Below are 20,973 nucleotides of genomic sequence, written 5' to 3'. Positions count from 1 at the left end.
TTTCAAGCTCTCAGGTGTCCAATTTAGGAAAATATTTTGTTTTAAAATCTTCTAGTTATGTACCAAGTTATCTTTTCCTGTACTACGTTAATTTATATCTCACTTTATGATAAGAAATAATATGTAGGTTATTTTATTTTATTTTATTTTTTATTTTTTTATTTTTTTTTGAATCTTTATTTTATTTTTTAAATGAGGCTTTTAATTAATGTTTGACAGAGCTGATTCAAGTTGAACAGACTAAATTTCTTTAAACAAACTTACTTATACTCCAGAGTCCTTTAAAAACTTAATAGCATTATACATTGAAGGAATTTGATATTCTTGTAACTAGCACTTCAAATGCAACAAGCATTTGAAGCAACAAGCATTTGACCCAACAAGTAAAACTTTCTACAGTTCATAACTTTTATAAATAAAATAAATTAAATGTACAGTGAATACGTTCTCTGAAATATTTCAATATTTCTGCAGGTTTAGTAACATCGTAAAATACATTTCAACTAAAATTCACAAATCTAAAAACCTGTTAGGCATTTTTAGGCGTTTTAAGTTGGAAATGAAGACCAATGTTACATCGTAATATGCCAATTACAAATAGTACTTCAAATAGCAAATACTACAGTTTGTCCCAAACTTTAAAAACTATTCATGAACTCAACACTGAACTATTGATGGCTATGAGAATTGTTTCCTAGCCTTTTTGAAAATTTCAACCCATTTACGTTTAAGGTAATTATTGATAAGTACGATCCCGTAGCCATTTTCTTTATTGCTTTGGGTTCAAGTTTATACACTCTTTCTGTGTTTCCTGTCTATAGAAGATCCTTTAGCATTTGTTGGAGAGCTGGTTTGGTGATGCTGAATTCCCTCAGCTTCTGCTTGTCTGTAAAGCTTTTGATTTCTCCTTCATATTTGAATGAGATCCTTGCTGGGTATAGTAATCTGGGCTGTAGGGTATTTTCTTTCATCACTTTAAGTATGTCTTGCCACTCCCTTCTGGCCTGAAGAGTTACTGTTGAAAGATCAGCTGTTATCCTTATGGGAATCCCCTTGTGTGTTATTTGCTGCTTTTCCCTTGCTGCTTTTAATATTTGTTCTTTGTGTTTGATCTTTGTTAATTTGATTAATATGTGTCTTGGAGTATTTCACCTTGGGTTTATCCTGTTGGGGACTCTCTGGGTTTCTTGGACTTGGGTGATTATTTCTTTCCCTATTTTAGGGAAGTTTTCAACTATTATCTCCTCAAGTATTCTCTCATGGTCATTCTTTTTGTCTTCTTCTTCTGGGACTCCTATGATTCGAATGTTGGAGCGTTTAACATTGTCCCAGAGGTCTCTAATATTGTCCTCATTTCTTTTAATTCATCTTTCTTTTTTCCTCTCTGTTTCATTTATTTCTACAATTCTATCTTCTAGTTCGCTTATCCTGTCTTCTGCCTCTGTTATTCTACTGTTTGTTCCCTCCAGAGTGTTTCTGATCCCATCTATTGCATTATTCATTGTATATTGACTCTTTTTTATTTCTTCTAAGTCCTTATTAAATCTTTCTTCCATCTTCTCAATCCTTTTCTCCAGGTTATTTATCTGTAACTCCATTTTGCTTTCAAGATTTTGAATCATTTTCACCATCAAAATTTGAAATTCTTTATTAGGTAAATTCCCTATATCTTCTTCTTTTGTTTGTGTTGGTGGGCAATTATCTTGTTCCTTTACTTGCTGGGTCTTTCTCTGCCTCTTCATCTTGCTTATATTGCTTTGCTTGGGGTGGCCTTTCCCTCTTCTTGCAGTTTGTGGAGTTCTCTTTATTATGTAGTTTCCTCTCTGTGTGTGGGGTTGGACGGGTGACTTGTCCGGGTTCCCTGGTTAGGGAAGCATGTGTCGGTGTTCTGGTGGGTGGAGCTGGATTTCTTCTCTCTCCTTTAGAAGACAATGGGCTGCTTTTCTGGGAGCCTGATGTCCTCTGCCAGTATTCAGAAGTTGTTTTGTGGACTTTACTCCGCGTTCAAATGTTCTTTTGATGAATTTGTGGGGGAGAAAGTGGTCTTGCCATCTTATCCCTCCGCCATCTTGTTCCTTCCTCCCCAGAACACTGGATTCTTATATTCCACTTGGTCGTGGAGTATCTCTTCCCAGCTGCTCCAGCAAGGCGCAGCCGCTGTACCTTACCTTGGACGAGGGGTATCTCCTCAAGGCCGCCCCTCCTGCTTCGAATGTGGAGCAGCTCCTCTCGGCCCTCCAGTGCCCAAGCAGCCACCGCCTCCTGGACGTGGTACAGCTCCTCTCGGCCACCGCCCTAACCCTGGGCGCGGGGTAGCTCCTCTCAGCCACGATTCTGCACGTGGTCGGTTGCGCTGGAGCCGGGTGTCTCTCGCGTCTGCGCCGCCGGAGCCGGGCGTCTCTCGCGCCTGCGCCGCCGGAGCCGGGCGTCTCTCGCCGTCATGCCTGATTCTTTGCGACCGCATGAACTGCAGCACGCCAGGCCTTCCTGTCCTTCATTATCTCCTGGAGTTTGCTCAGACTAATGTCCATTGGATCATAAACTTACATAATTTAAGCTTTAACTAACTGTGTTAAATCACAAGCTCACAAGATTTCTGAAAATTATCCTTTCTCATAAGAAGGTATGGGCCAACTTTAGCCTATGGTCTTCAGTTCAGTTCAGTTCAGTCGCTCAGTCGTGTCCAACTCTCCGCGACCCCATGAATCACAGCATGCCAGGCCTCCCTATCCATCACCAACTCCCGGAGTTCACTCAAACTCATGTCCACAGAGTTGGTGATGCCATCCAGCCATCTCATTCTCTGTCGTCCCCTTCTCCTCCCATCCCCAACCTTTCCCAGCATCAGAGTCTTTTCCAGTGTCGTCTTCAGGTGGTGATTCAAATATCTGGAGATTGAAAAGCCTACTTGTGAGATGACTTCTTTGCTCTTATTTCTGGCACCTAGGCTGGAGTGACTGAAAGATAAACAGGTTTAATTGGGACTTTACATGTAAGAACCTCCACATGAGCTCTATTGCACAGTGGTCTCAGAGTAGTGAGTTTTTATGCAGTGGCTCCAGGACCTAAGAGCAAGTGTTCCAGTGAACTAGCTGGAAACTGCCTTGCCTCTTAGGACGTAGACTCAAAAGTCACAAACTGTAACTTTCACCATACAACACAGGTTGGTCAGAACAGTCACACAGGCCTCCACAGATTCAAGAGGGAGCATAGGCTTTGTTTTACAAGGTAACTGCTCTAAGTGAAGTCATGCATGGTCATCAAGACAAATAAGATGTCACTTATCAGTGAAGCATGGAAGCTCATTTGAGTTTGGGGAATAAGAGTATTTTCTAAATTTCCTTTTTCTAATTCTTGAGGGTGCCTTTTTATTTTCAGAATAGTTCCAAGGTTTCCGAATAAGATATCTGGTAAGGCTCTGAATTCATCATACGTTGTAATTCAGTGACCTCTCCTAGACCAGGTTCTTTCTCTTTTTTTTCTGTTTTGTCTTGGGACCTCAATAAGAGGCTCTTCTGAGCAGCCACAGTAACTTCTGGGTTCTCTGAGCATTGACCTAAATTTTAAAACGTTGTGCTAGTCATTTTATTTCTTTTAACTCTTCAATGCACTTCAAAGCAGCCAACTCACCTCATTGTCCTTATATTCTTCCTGCCCTTCAAAATGTTCTATTGTCCCTATGACTCAGTCCATCAAAACCTTACTTTTAGAGACACCTCATTTCAGGATAACTCAGGTGGTCATTTAACTATCCATGAATCATAGAAGATAATGTTCCTTCTTTTGATGTTAATCTAATTATTGATTTGTCAAATCTATCTGGGTCAGATATACCAGATTCTCATTTGTCTGAGGAGTTGTTACTTATAGACATAGCTCTTACAAACTGCTCTTTTAATCAGGGTTCATTTATTCATTCAACAAAAATTTATGCACATTTATTATGTGCCAATCTTCTAGGCACTAAGAGATATGGCAATGGACAAAATAGGGAAAATATTAATAAATAAAAATACTCCCTTTTCTGATGGACCTTACATTGTTTTTTGAGAGACAGACTTAAACAAGGTAAATGTGTAAAATAAATGGTGAATTAGATATAGACAAATGCCGAGAAGGGAAAACTAATATCAGATAAAGTCGGAGAAATAGACAGAGCTCTATAACTTACGTGAAACAGCTTGGATTTAAGCAGTGCACACATCTATAGATGTGTCTATAGAATCTGTATAATTCAGGGGAGTAGAATACCATGATTATAATAAGAAGTTGGTAAATAAAAGCTCTTTGAAAATATTGATTGTATCATCTTCATCCTGAAGAACTTTAAATATTATTTTGATGCTTAAATATGATTCCTACTGACTGATCTATATACATTTAGGATCTCAGATATTTGTGTGTTTTTTTGTGTTAATAATATGCAAAGTTTTCTGACACACTGAACCATAATTAATGACAGTAAATACAGAAAAATTAACTTATTAAGAACTGAGAACATGACACTAATATGTGACACTGAAATTAATAGTAGTATTGTGGAAAAACTAAATTTTTCATTGTAGTGTGAACTTTAGGAAAACTCTTGAAAGATAATAGTTTTTCTTTACATCTTTCCAATTCAGTATATCTGCTTTTTCCTTTATTGTTTCAGTAATCCTGCTTGTTTTGCCTAGACACCATTTGTTAGCCTATGCTTTCACTAACCTTCTGAAAATCTTTTCTCCTTACTAGTCATATGTTGTTCAGTTCAGTTCAGTTGCTCAGTCGTGTCCAACTCTTTGCTACCCCATGAACTGCAGCAGGCCAGGCCTCCCTGTCCATCACCAACCCCCAGAGTTTACTCAAACTCATGTCCATTGAGTCAGTGATGCCATCCAACCATCTCATCCTCTGTTGTCCGCTTCTCCTCCCGCCTTCAATCTTTCCCAGCATCAGAGTCTTTTCCAATGAGTCTGTTCTTCCCATCAGGTGGCCAAAATATTGGAGTTTCAGCTTCAGCATCAGTCCTTCCAATGAATATTCAGGACTGATTTCCTTTTGGATGGACTGGTTGTATCTCTTTGCAGTCCAAGGGACTCTCGAGTCTTCTCTAACACCACAGTTCTTCACTAACAAAATTTTAATAACTGATAACAGTTTTTTTTTCATATATCTTTATTTTTAATTGCAGAACTGCCTTATAAAATAAAGTATTCCATATAAGAACTGCCTTATAAAATAAAGTGCCTTATAAAATAAAATGTTTTGTGAAACTCCAATTCACAAGACATTTGAAAGCAAAATTTATTTGGGAAAAGTCAGAGCATAAAGTCTGTGACAGAATGAAACATTGTTCACTGGACTTTCCCCTAGTTTCTATTATGGCACCAGAGACTACTCTGGGTGAATGTACATTCCAGAGTAAACAGTTTAATAATTATGTCCTTTAATCTCTTTTCCCAAAATGACTACTGCTGGTCTCAATTACTATATTCCAGTTGGCTGCATATATTTTTCTATTATGTAATCCAACAATTTAATTGTGAATAAAATCATTAGTGTTACCACATTAATTACTATAGCACCATGTGATTGTCATTATAATCAAGTTTAAAACAACATGAAGTTTATGCTCATTTCCTTAAACTTAAAAAATTTAAATGATCAGATATAAGTGAAATTAATTTTGACTTTGAATTCTGTTTTCTAACAAAGTCATGATTGTATAACATTTTTCAACAGTTACCCTATTCATTGGATCTTCCCTTGTGGCTCAGCTGATAAAGAATCCACCTGCAAAGCAAGAGATCTGTGTTCAGTCCCTGGGTTGGGAAGATCCCCTGGAGAAGGGAAAGGCTACCCACTCCAGTATTCTGGCCTGGAGAATTCCATGGACTGTATAGTCCATGGGGTCGCAAAGCTTCAGACATGACTGAGTGGCTGTCACTTCATATATGGTGTGTTCTAGTCCTCTTCAACTTACACTGAAATTATTAAATCTTATAAAAGAATGCATATAATTCACATTCTCTTTTAAATTTAATAAAGTGTTATGTGATAGAAATGCAATTTACTTTTAGTATATTTTTGAGCCCTGGTTTATGAACTCAGGTTTGTGCTTCATTGATGCTACCTATAGTATAATCTGATGTTATCATTAGATAATATATAAATCTGCAGTCTGCTAAAATAGAAATCATCTCTGTGCATTAGTGGCCTGTACTCATAAGGCAATTACATTTTCTGTTAAATCCAATAGCTATTACTGGAGCATTTGGAGTGCCTTGTGTCACGACATGAAAGGTCACTAAGAATGACGGTGGTGAAGCGACAAGCCCAGTCACCCTCGGGAGTGTCCAGCGAAGTTGAGGTTCTCAAGGCGCTGAAATCTTTATTTGAGCACCACAAGGCCTTGGATGAAAAGGTATAGTACTGTGAAAGGACTGTTACAATTTGATATGTCAGTTATAACTTCAATAAAGCTGAAATTAAAAATTAAGCTAAAAGGTATAGATTTCAAGCTTAGCTATGCTTTTGTCATCATCATCAAGCTCCTTGTCTTCATCCACGACTCAGCTGACTGCTGTAGTCAGTCAGTTCAGAGGAACATATTTGAGTTACAGGAAAAAAATCACTCAAAAAATGCAACTGGACTGTTTCATGTATATTAGTAATATTCATAACCACATTCTTTTTTTTAATACCACTGAATCTATGGCTTATTAAGACTCCTATTATGGCACACTATAGTCCTAGCCTAGATGGCCATTTGAAATTTAATATTGTCATTTAGCATTTCTTTCTCCCTTTCTTATTCTCCCCCCACCCCACAGTCTCTCTCCTCCCTACCTCTTTGAAGTGTGTCACCGTATAGAAGACTACCAGCTGACAGTAAAACATCTTGAGATGTAAACTGGATATACTTTAACCTTTAGAGATTCATATTAGAAGTTTACAGTTTTATTTTGGGGATTTCTAATAGCTTAGTACTGAACACACATTTTTAAGAGTCTCCACATGGGGCAGCATAAGGTATTAGTAGCAAAATCTGCTTTAGGTCTTTTTTAAAGTAACTGTAAGTTCTCTTAACTGTTACTCAAATAAGTTCTGTGGACATTAATAAGCCAATATGATGATTATATTCTCTGGAGATTAGTAATGCTTATGACATGATTTCAATTTTGTAAAATTTCAAAGATGAAATTTTTAAAATTAATAAGGCTTTAGGATTTTGTAGAGTGGGAATTGGGGCACTTCATTGTAAAGTATCTGACAAGTTCTGAGCACTAAAATCCAAACTAGGGATTACTACTCAGTTATATATAGATTTTGAGCATACAGATACTTTTGCTGTATTTAATATTTATATTCGTACATATTTTTATCATCAGTCTTTCAGATGTTTTTGGAGCAGGGGATTTTGTGCATGTATAAGGATAACTACAATTCTGTCTTCAAGATTATTAATAAGAAGCTGTATCTTATTTTTAATTTTAGTATGAGAAGCAATTAGTTTATGAATAATTTTGAATAAAACACAAATGGATATTATATAAAAATTCCCATCTATAATATCAATTAATATCAAATAGTAATTTAATATATTTAATGTTTACTTTCTTATTATATTTCTTTTCTTATTATAAAACTGCATTAATACGAATTAGCAAGATTGTACAGCTATAGAATAGCTATTATGCGTTAGACTCCTTGGCATACATTTGGCACACTTTCTTTACAAGTAAGGAGTTCATAGAGCTGGAGTTCACATGTAAATAACAGGCTATGTGAAGCTAAGATATATACAATGTGATATGGAGTCACAGGAAAAGTTGCAACTAATTGTGCTTGAAGAAGTAATAAGAACGTCAAGAATGTCTTCACAGAGGGGGTGACATTTGATCTGGGTATTAAAATGTGTAAGGGTTGTTAGGCAGAGAAGTAAAGCTACTCTAAGCAATATGCTCAATATGTGAACTAACCAAGAGCTTTGAAAAGAGCATGGCCTATTCAGAGAAAATCTAACAGTTTTGAGTGACTTGAATGAGGGTCTAGAGAGTGAATAATTTTGGCTGTTTCCCAGATGTGCTCCCACATCACTTAAGTGACGGATGCTCTTATGAAAAAATGAATAGAAGGCAATAAACAAAACAGCACTTCGTACAAATATGAGTACATTTAAGAAGAAAATGATTGTTGTACAACTTAGGATCTGAAAGTAATTTAGTACATATTAAAGATCAGTGAGCTTAGCATAAGATATTTCATACGGTGACCATAGGAACTGTAATAGCGTTTAGTAACTCACCAGAACTACCCTGGATGTTACTAAGTTCAGGGGCAACTGAACTGATTATCAACTAAGTAATAACAAATAGCCTAAAGGAAAAGTATTATGAGCTTGGACTTTGGAGTTAGACTGAACTAGACAAGTGTCTTAAGTTCTCTAAGCTGTTTTCTCTTCTTTTGAATGAAGAGAATAATAATACCTACCCTACCTCGTAGAGTTGTCTGACATGTAAAGCTCCTAGCCAGTACTTAGTAAATGACAAATGCTCAGTAAATGTCAATGAATGTTATTATTAATGATAAATTTCAGCACTTGACAAAAATTACAAACTATGTAAAGGTATTAGTATCACTGTTGATTCGCATGCTTATTTAAATTAGCATTTCATTTAATTATTGAGGGGTTGACATGTGCCTAAGCACCTTCATAAACAATTTTCCTAACTAAGAATAGCTCACAGCTTCTTGTGGAGATCAGGACAGGTGAGGAGAGACCCATATAAACAAGTACTTACAATATTCTATTTTAAGTGCTATGGTTATTAACATAAAACATATATGAAAGATCAGAAGAAGATGTAATTAATCATATCAAGGATAGGAAACTACCTACTTTGCCACAGAAGGTTTAGAACATAAAAAGAGCAAAATAAAATACAAAGACTGAGATAGCTCTGGACAACTGCAATGACTGGCAGTCTTCATTATTAATGTCCTCATTTATATATTCACTGCGCTGCAGGGTAGAAAACACACCAATTAGCTAAGACCAGCAATGATTTTGACACAGTTCTCCAATATGTTTACCAATTTTGTGGGCTAGAGGAAATGAAAAATGTATGTCTTTTAAATATAATACTCTAACCTCTTTATTTCAGTCTAAATGTGATCAGATTAGTGTTGCATATGTTGAGATTAATTTACATTTTGACTATTTCATATTGCTCTTCTCATCAACCAAGGTTCTTAGATTTTTATCAGAATACCCATATTTTATATCTAGTATTTTAGGAAATGGTGCATAAAACATTACAGTCGTCCCTGTTAAATATCAAGAACATCTACTAAGATTTCTGTTGATATCTGCATTCAATGTATCAGCAGCCCTCCTCATTTTCATGCCTTTGGAATATTTGCTTTGTTTGCATCTTTCCAAGCACTCATAAAAAAAAGTATTTCCAAGTCAAATCATCAATGATTTCCTTTTAAGTCACTCTTATTCAGTTATTAATCAACATAAGTTTCATGCATTTTTTATGAACAGTTGGATATTTGTCTAACAGCATTGGTAGCCAATCTGGCATACTTAAATATCATGAAGGATCTTGTGTAATTACATTTTATATCAAATATCCATTTATGCATGTATTATTAATTTTCAGATTTTAAACATAATGAAATATAATGAAAATATCAATGAAATTAATATTAAAACTCCACTCAGGCATTAATTCTTTCTTATTTAAGATGTATTTCATGAGTTAAGTATCTCAGTCACCTGAATAATTTTAGTTCTCATTATGCTATATTAAAATAATTGAGATTTTTTTAAAATTCTAATTAGAGTCTATATTCATAAGCCATCACTTGTTTTTTTATGTCTGCTAACTAGAAAATGTACTTCAATTTTAAAATTATTATGTATATAGGTTTCTAGATATTCTGTGTATTTAACTTATATCCCCAGTTAAATCTTACTTTAAAAAAGAAAAAGACTATTAATTAAACTATACCACTAATAAATTAATAAAATTGAATTTTATTATATAATTTATTTATATAATTACATATTAAAATGATTACTGTGATATTCCCATGGAAAATCAATGTTAATCATAAACAATCTAAAACTCACCATGAATTCTGTTTTAAATTAAATCTATAAATTTTGCTGATTTTTTTAAGGAAAATTAAACCGCTGTAGTCATTTATTCTAGTTTAGCCAAACTCTTTCTCTGAGCTTTTCTACTTTTGATGCATTTAATATGAAGCATATCTATAAATCTGAACATATGATAACTAAAACAATTTTAGAAGTTCTAAGAAAACAAAGATCAAAGAAACTCTTCTCTGAGTTTCATTTGTATATGAAATATTTGGAAATCATTACTTTCAAACTGAATGTGCATTCTTTGGTTCTGTAAAATATAATGGTTTAACCTTTGGTATCTGAAAAGTAGTTAGGAATTCCGGAGTAATTACATACTTTCCGATCCCTCAATAACAATGTAGACCTCTAACTAATATAAAATTAATTTTGTGAGCAATGGGCAACAGTTTTCAGGTTCCAAGAATCCTTTACTTTTAGACAAATTATTTTGTACTAAACATCAAAGGAAAAAAAACTTATTTTTTAAAGCAGTAAAAGCTTTTTGCCTGTATCTTATGCTTAATCGTTGACTGTTTTTCAGATGAATTCATAATAAATTTTTGAACTTTGCCTCCACTTACTATGTATCAGAATTCAGTACAAGAGGAGTTGATCTTAATCGAAAGACTAGAAGGACTTGCTTACAAGAAAAATCCCTTGATACAGTCATATTGTAAAGTGACAACATAGTCATAGTATTCCTGAGCTTTTCAGGCTATAAATAGTTTAATAGTTTGCCAAATGTGACTGTCTCTGGTAATATTAATGGATTCAGCACAGTTCAATATGTATGGGATATACATTACTGCACATATTTTGGTTTTTCTTCTAGGTAAGGGAGCGACTGAGGGTTTCTTTAGAAAGAGTCTCTGCACTGGAAGAAGAACTAGCTGCTGCTAATCAGGAGGTAACATACCAAACTTTCTCCTCTTTCGAGGTGCAATATCGATAACATTATATCCCTTGTGTTTCACATCACGTTTATTAAAACTGTCACAAAAAGTAAATTACATTCTATATATGCCACTGAACAAGGCGTGTTCAAACTAGTTGTCAGAGTCATGTTTTCTGATTTCTGGTGATTCAGATCTGTCACTAAGAGATGAAAGGAAAATTATCAAGAGCTAGTGATATGAGAGCTACTGAGATGGGGATTTAGAAAGACTGCAGTCAGAATGCCAGTTCTTTTAAGAAGTAAAGCACAGCTCCCAAACTGGAAAACATGTCAAGTATCTGTTAAATTAGGAAATTGTTACAAATGAAGCATTGTGCCCATGTTTTGTGGCATCATTGAATCCACTCTTTTGCTCTCATTCACGACGTTAAGTATTTTATAATCATCCATGAGATTTACAGAGTTGTTTTTCCTTTAGAATATTTTACTTCCTTGGTTGTTTGTCTACCAATGAACTTTGAGTCATTGGATCAGATATAGATGAGTGTTAGATAGATAGATGGATCTCAAATTAAATGTATATAGGCCACTAAAATAGCCCCATCTCTCTCTGTCTCTCTCCTTCTCTCCGATAAATATTTACAAGGCTACCTTTTTTCAGAAGTCTGTTCCAGGAATGTAAATACAGGTATTATTATTACAATTTAGCAAAATCTTCCTACTTTTAAATACTTAGGCAAGTGGGAGGTCAGTGTCCCTAATTATAGGTTTACCAAGAGATTCTTAACAAAATAATACATGTACATTTCACATACAAACAAGTATACATTTACAACCATGCTAAAAATCTTGTCTGGTACAAACTCCCTTGTTTTTTAAAATTAGCTAGGCTAATGAAATGAGCTTCAATAGACCTTTGTTTGTTCTAGGTTTAACAATTTAAACTTCAAAAATAATGCATTTCCTATTCTCACAGATGATTTTGGAGTTAGCACCCTTTAACACTTTTCTTTATGTAATCTATTCTTCAGAGACTTCATCCATATCTCCTTCATCCAAGACTTCAACCATGACTTCTGTGAAAAAGAAACCAAATCTATAACTCAGTGTTCATGCTCTTTTCTGAGCTTCACTAAAGGTTTTAAAAATTGGTTTGGCATCTTCAAGGGCTCTGCTAATGTTTGTATAGATTGTTCTCTGCCACAGGTGGCCAACAAACGTTAATCAAGGATTAAACCATTTTAGGATTTAATAATGAAGACAGGCACTAAAGGGACTGTAAACATTTATAGGCACCCATTTTTCTAGTTAACAAAAAGTTACCATGTGTGCTGACAGGCCTCCCGAGGTTTCCCTAGTGCCCCCTAGATTCTCTGTGGCACATTAATGAAGTGAAATAAGCAGTCTTATTAAAAAGAGTATGAGATATCTATATGTTCTGTTCTGAAAGCTCCAAAGCATTCTATTATGGAAAAAGGAAGAAGCTACACAGAATGCTCCCAATTTTGCACAACTACAAGTAATAATAATGCAATTTAAAAAATTAATTGAGAAAATAATGCATTATTATAGAACTAGAAAAAAAATACTAGCCAAACTGTTACCATTAGTTGTCTTTGGCGTTTGCAAACATGCACTATATATTTCTACAGTCTTTGATTTTTTAATAACTTTTCATTATATTTATAAATAATTAAATAATAAACATTTTAGAGTCAGATACTATTTTCCATATTAGATTATTCTATTGGTATGTTAATAATAGCAATAGCTAATATTTATTGAGTGCTTTAAATCTCTAGGCTTTAGGCTACATACACGTGAAAGTGAAAGTGAAGTCGCTCAGTCATGTCCAACTCTTTGTGACCCCATGGACTGTAGCCTACCAGGCTCCTCCATCTGTGGGATTCTCCAGGCAAGAGTACTGGAGTGGGTTGCCGTTTCCTTCTCCAGGAGATCTTCCCAACCCAGGGATCGAACCCGGGTTTCCCGCATTGCAGGAAGACGCTTTACCATCTGAGCCACCAGGGATACACATATATCAGCAAAATAATACTGGAAATTCAGTTCAGTTCAGTCACTTAGTCATGTCTGACTCTTTGCAACTCGATAGACTGCAGTATGCCAGGCTTACTAGTATTATTTTACAAGTGAACCCAGAGAGATTATTTCTCCTAATGTACCACTATTCTCTCTTACTTGAAAGTGTGATTGCCTTTGAATTTAACTTAGCTCTATGCATTCAAGGGGTTTCAATACATACATTTAACCTTATCCACAGTCTATCCTACATTCATTTGTTCTCATTTTTCCATATACATCAAAACCACCATAGTTCAGATCTTCATTATTCTCAACTGGGATATTAAAGTAGGGTTTCTGCTGTATAATTCTTCAAGATTAAATCTACTAAGCAAAGCTCCATTCATATTGATTATTATAATAATATTTTCTGTTATATAATGTAATATATGCCATATTAATATACTACTAACATAATGATATAATTTACATATTCAGTTCAGTTCAGTTGCTCAGTCCTGTCTGACTCTTTGCGACCCCATGGACTGCAGCACGCCAGGCCTCTGTGTCCATCACCAACTCCTGGAGTTCACTCAAACAAAAGTCCACTGAGTCAGTGACACCATCCAACCATCTCATCCTCTGTCATCCCCTTCTCCTCCTGCCCTCAATCTTTCCCAGCATCAGGGTCTCTTCAAATGAGTCAGTTCTTCACATCAAGTGGCCAAAGTATTGGAGTTTCACCTTCAACATCAATCCTTCCAATGAATGTTCAGGATTCAGGACTGATTTCCTTTAGGATAGACTGGTTGGATCTCCTTGCAGTCCAAGGAACTCTCAAGGGTCTTCTTCAACACCACAATTCAAAAGCATTAATTCTTCAGCACTCAGCTTTCTTTATAGTCCAACTCTCACATCCATGCATGACTACTAGAAAAACCATAGCTTGACTGGATGGACCTTTGTTGGCAAAGTAATGTCTCTGCTTTTTAATATGCTATCTAGGTTGGTCATAACTTTCCTTCCAAGGAGTAAGCACCTTTTAATTTCATGGCTGCAGTCACCATCTGCAGTGATTTTGGAGCCCCCAAAAATAAAGTCTGCCACTATTTCCCCATCTATTTGCCATGAAGTCATGGGACCAGATGCCATGATCTTAGTTTTCTGAATGTTGAGCTTCAAGCCAACTTTTTCACTCTCCTCTTTCACTTTCATCAAGAGGCTCTTTAGTTCTTCTTCACTTTCTGCCATAAGGGTGGTGTCATCTGCATATCTGAGGTTATTGATATTTCTCCCGGCAATCTTGATTCCAGCTTGTGCTTCATCCAGCCCAGCGTTTCTCATGATGTACTCTGCATATAAGTTAAATAAGCAGGGTGACAATATACAACCTTGATGTACTCCTTTTCCTATTTGGAACCAGTCTGTTGTTCCACGTCCAGTTCTAACTAGACCTACTTTCTGATCTGCATACAGATTTCTTAAGAGGCAGGTCAGGTGGTCTGGTATTCCCATCTCTTTCAGAATTTTCCACAGTTTGTGGTGATCCACACAGTCAAAGGCTTTGGCAAAGTCAATAAAGCAGAAACTCTCTTGCTTTTTCCAAAATTTACATATTTATGAATGTTAATAATATAATGATCTCTACTACTAGGGCTAAAAACTATTTCTCTGAGTCACTCTAACATCTTGTTAAATTATAGTACTCATTGTTTTTGAAAGCAGCCAGCATTTTCCCTGACTCTAAATCTTACTTACTTACCTCTCTCTTGGAATGTGTACAACCCCAATTCACCCATTGAAATGGTACTTCCCCATTTAAACTCAAGTTCAGACATCAGCTTTCTAATGAAATCTTTTATGATTTCTAGCCAATAATCATTGCTTAATTTAAATTGCTTAATCTCATTGGTTCAGCATTTGTTTTGACTGTTAAACGAGTACTAGAGTTTATTATATACCTATCTAAGTCTCGGTTGTTAGTTCCCTGTGAAAGTGAGCTATGTCTTGCTTATTTGTGCTTACTTCACTCAGTACGGTGATATCAACCTTGTGATCAATATATATTTGTCAGCTTGCTTGTGTAGAGTTCCTTCTATTTAGTGTTTTCACATTGTTCTTGGGTATTTCCTTAATTAGGTAGTTGGAACAACCTTTGTCATGCTCAATAAACAGCACTGTATTGATCATGTGTATAAAATAAGGATGTTTGTCCTTTTAAAATATAATTATTGAGTAACTACTATGTGCAGAAAATTCTGTGAGTCTCTGATGATAGAAATAGAAAAAAATGAAATGATAAATAAGCATTATGCAAATGTTTATATGGACTTCCCTGGTGGCTCAGTGGTAAAGAATCAGCCTGCCAGTGCAGGAGACTCAGGTTTAATCTCTGGATTAGGAAGATCTCCTGGAGAAGGAAATGGCAACCCACTCCAGGATTCTTGCCTGGGAAATTCCATGGACAGAGGAGCCTGGCAGGCTACAGTCCATGGTGTCTCAAAGAGTTGGACATGACTAAATGACTAAGCAACAACAACAAAATGTTTATATAATTTGTCCTTCAGTGATGAAGACAAACATATAAACATATAAGTAAAATGTAATTTGGTACAAAACTAAATAAATATAAAATAGAGACTCAAACAAAGTGCGAAAGAGCAGAGAGATGAAGATAATTTGTTTTGAACCAAATTATCAGAGAAAGTTTCACCCATGAAGGAAGACTATGATTTGGCTTCAAAACAGTGGGGAAACATTTTAAGCTGAGCAAACGGTATGATTAAGGAAACCTGAAATGTCCTGTTTCAGAAATAATGGATGATATTGTATTGGTAAGAATTTAGGTATGAAAAAGTGTGGAAGAGGAGGGAAGAGGGGATAACAGGACTCAGATTCTAGAAAACCCTGAATGCCATGCTCAGAATGTGGAATTTACTTTTTATGAAATTAAAAAAGCACTGAGGTGTAGTTTTGTATTTGTTTTGTAGTGTTTTATTTTTGGTTTTGGTTTTTGTGTTGGTAAAGTGAAATCCACTGAAAATGTGTTCATTTTTTTCTCTTTTATAAACTGTGGGGTTAGGGTGGAGTAGAGCTGGAAAGTTGACAATCTGATACGGTTAGGTGACATAATGAAATGTGATTTTGATCATGATACATCAATTCAACAGACATTTATTGAGCATTTTCTGTTTACCAGCCATTATATTAAGTACTAGGTATAAATATATTGAGAAACTCAGATATTAATAAAGCAACAATTTTTTTCAAATCTGTTATGGAAAATACCCACAGTAAAAACTAACTATAATGAGGAGTTACTATTTAAGGGCTCCAGAATCTCAGTTTGGGAAGATAAGAAAATTTTTGAAGTTGAATGGTGGTGATGATTATATGACAATGTAAATCTACTTATTGCCACTTAGCTGTACACTTAAAATGTTTTAAATGGCAGATTTTATATACTGTTTATCACAATCAAAACTAATTATAATACAATAATACTAAAGTGAAAATGAAACCACAAGCTTTAGTAGTAATTAATTGTATGGACATGAATGAGGAAAAGCAGATGGTATTACAAAAGACTTCCTAGAGATATCCTGCCATTTACAACATGGATAATGATGAACTTTGAGGGCATTATGCTACGTGAAATAAGTTAGACAAAGAAAGACAAATACTATGTGATCTCATTTATATACAGATTCTAAAAATATCAAACACACAGAAAGACTAGATTGGTGTTGCTAAAGGCTAGAGTTTGGGGGAAAGGGGAGATGTTTGTCAAAGAATACAAACTTTCTGTTATACGATGATTAAGATTCAGTTCAGTTCAGTTCAGTTCAGTCACTCAGTCATGTCCGACTCTTTATTACCCCATGGACTGCAGCACTCTAGGCTTCCCTGTCCATCACCAACTCCTGGAGCTTGCTCAAATTCGTGCAGTATACCTAAAATTTACTAAGAGTAGGTCATAAATGTTCTCAATACACACACACACACACAAATGTGAAGTGTTAGATATGTTAGTTAGGGCTTCCCTGATAGCTTAGTTGATAAAGAATCTGCCTGCAATGCAGGAGACCCTGGTTCAATACCTGGATCTGGAAGATCCGCTGGAGAAGGGATAGGCTACCCACTCCAGTATTCTTGGGCTTCCCTTGTGATTCAGCTGGTAAAGAATCTGCCTGCAATGCAGGAGACCTGGGTTCAGTCCCTGGGTTGGGAAGATCCACTGGAGAAGGGAAAGGCTACCCACTCCAGTTAGTTAACCTTATTGTGGTAATCTTTCATAATATATACATATATCAAATATTCACATTGTATGCCTTAAACTTATAAATGTTTTTCATCAGTTATATATCCATAAAGCTGGGAAAAAATTTAAATATTCCTAGGGAAAAATATTTACTTAGAATTTTTGGGTGGCTGCAAAGAGGTTGTCAGATGAAGCTGGAAGGAGGAAGCAAGAAGCAGGTGGTATTAGAGATGCAGATGAGGCTGCAGAGAAAGGCAGACCTGCGTCTGGGATGCCTCAAGCCTGGCTTCATCCTGTAGACAACGGTGAATCAGCAACAAGATTTTTTAAAGGGAAGAAATATAATCAGATTTTTAATGTTGCAGACTAGCATATAAAATTTACAGCTAAAAAATATATGTCTGAGTCAATGTACCGTGTTTATAGTTCAGATCAAAATCACTACTGCTTCTTTAAAGAAACAGGACTAGTATTGCAAAATAGAGAACTTGAACAATCTGGTATTTCTTAAGTACTTTTACTAATGGGAAATACTAATAAATGAAAGAATCAAAACAACATTGTAAATAAATACATATACATAATGAAAATTTGCTGTTATTTTATGCCTCTTTGAATAGCCCTGCAAGAGCAGACTATATTGTTAACATTGAATACATCTTTCAGGCCATTGTTCTAAAAAAGTGAGTCCAGATTCTTTAGACAGAGAAAATGCAATCAAGCCTTTATTTCTTGAACAGTACTTTTGTTACTGCTTAAAACTGGAAAACTACCAAAAAAAATACAATAAAGGGAAGTGCAGAGGAATAAATAGATTACATTCTAACAATGTGTTCTCTTTTAGCAGAAGCCCATATGCTTTTTTAATTATTTAATTAAGCCAGACAAAATGGATTATTCAGAAGCTACAGTAAAAGTTCAATTGACAGACTAATTTCACTGAGTACACAGCTGTCCTTATTTTAAAAGCTTTTCTACATGATTGTATTATATCTAAAAAGAACTAGCACATTTAGTTGTAGACTGTATTTTTATGTTGCTTTTATTCTATATTTTTATTTTATTCCAGCCACTGAATCTATCAACTTTCAATAAGAATTATCTTAAGGAAATTAGCATTTCATGTTACTTCATCTACAACCAGCCTTATTCCTGAAGTCTTAATTCCTAAGGAAAAATTAAAGAACTTTATGGGCAAACCAGGTATCATTCACATTCAGAATACTGGATCAAGATGATGAGAAGGACTAGAGACATTCACATTTGAGGAGTTTATGGAACCTTGGAATATGGCCATTGTTTTAAGTACATTACACTTTCAATCATCACTACAGTCTTTTGAGTTAAGAAACGGTACTGTATTGAATCCATGGATGTGGAAAAGGTAAATAGATACAGGCAAAGGTGAAACCTACACCAAAAAGTAGTCAAGAATCCTTGAAGCAAAAAAAAAAAAAAAAAAATGATAGAAAGAGGGAGAGAAAGACAAAGAGTTTTAAGTGGAGATTGGATGTGTCAGCAGCATCAAATGTTTCATAGAAAACTGTGAGATTATGTCTAATGTGAATTTATTAGATTTGCAATTAGAAAGTCTCTGAAAATGTTTGCAAAGACAACATAGTAAACTATAATGGAAGGAAACTATAATGGTGCTATAATGGAATAGCTGCGATGAAAAGAATTTGCGTAAATTAGAAGTCAGAGCTGACTCACTGGAGAAGAGTCTGATGCTGGGAGGGACTGGGGCAGGAGGAGAAGGGGACGACAGAGAATGAGATGGCTGGATGGCATCACTGATTCGATGGACATGAGTCTGAGTGAACTCCCGGAGTTGGTGATGGACAGGGAGGCCTGGCGTGCTGTGATTCATGGGGTCGCAAAGAGTCGGACACGACTGAGCGACTGAACTGAACTGACCTGAACTGAACTGAAAAATGGGAGACAGTGAGGAATACTCATCTGAGAAGTTTGGCATTGAAGGAGAGAGAAGGATGAAAGCTAAATAAGTAGGCAATATTCAGGGACAGCCTGTTGAAGATGCTTACAGCCACTACAAAAAAAAGGAGAAAGATGGGATTATTGATGGACAACAGGGAAGAGGGTAAGAGTGATTTGGAGATCAATGGCAAGTAGTAGAACTCCTTCCTTTGAGAATTGTGGGAAGGAAAATGAAATGTGTAGTAGAGACATGAATGAAGATTTTGATCTGGAGAGGAAAGAAGACATAGGAATTTTATCAGAGGGTCATCCCAAGGAAATGGATTATGTGCTAAGGGAGGTGGAAACAGAGTTACTTTTGTGAGTTTAAAAAGGTTGAGGGGAGTGGGCGGGCCCTGCGGCTGCCTGGGCCTCTGGAACTAGCTCCTGCCCCACCCCCCAGGTGTCGGGAAGGATGACCACGCTCACGCGACAGGACCTCAACTTTGGTCAAGTGGTGGCCGATGTGCTCTGCGAGTTCCTGGAGGTGGCGGTGCACCTGATCCTCTACGTGCGTGAGGTCTACCCGGTGGGCATCTTCCAGAAGCGTAAAAAGTACAACGTGCCTGTCCAGATGTCCTGTCACCCGGAGCTGAACCAGTATATCCAGGACACATTGCACTGCGTCAAGCCGCTCCTGGAGAAGAATGATGTGGAGAAAGTGGTGGTGGTAATTTTGGACAAGGAGCACCGCCCAGTGGAGAAATTTGTCTTTGAAATCACCCAGCCCCCGCTGCTGTCCATCAGCTCCGACTCCCTGCTGTCTCACGTGGAGCAGCTGCTCCGAGCCTTCATCCTGAAGATCAGTGTGTGTGATGCTGTTCTGGACCACAACCCCCGAGGCTGTACCTTCACCGTGTTAGTGCACACGAGAGAAGCTGCCACTTGCAACATGGAGAAGATCCAGGTCATCAAGGACTTCCCCTGGATCCTGGCAGACGAGCAGGATGTCCACATGCACGACCCCCGACTGATACCTCTAAAGACCATGACATCAGACATCTTAAAGATGCAGCTCTACGTAGAAGAGAGGGCACATAAAAGCAGCTGAGGGTGCACCTGCTCTCCCCTGTACCCCCCAGGAAAGCCACGACTGTCAGACTTTGGGGGCCCAGCCTTGGGCTGTGCTGCAGGGCCACCCTGATTCCAAGTGCTCTTATTGTCTGTGTATGGACCACCCCGTCTCCAGCCCTGGGCTGCTCAGGCCTGGTTGCCTTCGTGGAGGAATCGCTCCCTTCTCCGCCAGGAGGGCAGGGAAGAGTGCTGGGACCTCAGTTTCTTAGCCTTCTGGGATTCGGCCGCACGCTGTCTGTCTGAAATGCTGTGCTGTGAGTCATTTCAATAAAGAGCCCCCAGGGCTGAGCCAGGCTGTCACTACCTGGAGGGAAGGGGCTGCTTCTCTGCCCAAGTGCCAAGGACCTTATAGCCCCAACCCTGGCCACAGCCCCAGGCGAGTTTTGCTGAAAACATTTATTACAAAAAAAAATAATAATAATAAAAAGGTTGAGAACACCATAATGTAGAATATGGCAAAGAGTCAATAAGACTAAGCAAGGACAATATGGGGTGGGATGGTAGACTCAGAGGAAGCTCTCATTAAGTTACCCTGGCAAATTAAATAAAGCCAGTTTCCACAGTGCTTATGAACTGAAACAACATGGATTCATCATGGTATTT

At 36.7% G+C, this 20,973-nt stretch overlaps 2 protein-coding genes across 9 annotated transcripts in view; both read left to right on the top strand.

Annotated features, from left to right (window-relative positions):
* The window catches only part of PPFIA2 (PPFI scaffold protein A2), a 500,869-nt gene that overhangs the window by 296,737 nt on the left and 183,159 nt on the right, over positions 1-20,973 (top strand). For 7 of the 8 annotated variants that reach the window (XM_088836833.1, XM_088836831.1, XM_088836832.1 and 4 more), the window contains 2 exons: positions 6,242-6,406; positions 10,974-11,048. In XM_088836833.1, coding sequence (XP_088692959.1) covers positions 6,242-6,406; positions 10,974-11,048 — 240 coding nt within the window. The remainder of the gene's footprint in view (positions 1-6,241; positions 6,407-10,973; positions 11,049-20,973) is intronic. The other variant, XM_088836835.1, reaches the window with a different exon arrangement.
* LOC129536713 (mitotic spindle assembly checkpoint protein MAD2B) lies at positions 19,705-20,591 on the top strand. Its single transcript, XM_055395774.2, has one exon. It carries the CDS (start codon positions 19,712-19,714, stop codon positions 20,345-20,347), a length of 636 nt encoding a protein of 211 aa, XP_055251749.2. The 5' UTR covers positions 19,705-19,711; the 3' UTR covers positions 20,348-20,591.

This window comes from Moschus berezovskii, chromosome 6 (assembly GCF_049115385.1).
Source record: "Moschus berezovskii isolate FMDL1 chromosome 6, NW_MosBer_1.0, whole genome shotgun sequence".
In the NCBI taxonomy this organism is placed as follows: domain Eukaryota; kingdom Metazoa; phylum Chordata; class Mammalia; order Artiodactyla; family Moschidae; genus Moschus; species Moschus berezovskii.
The sequence above is the reverse complement of the archived record's forward strand: the minus strand, read 5'-3'. Positions and strand labels throughout refer to the sequence as shown.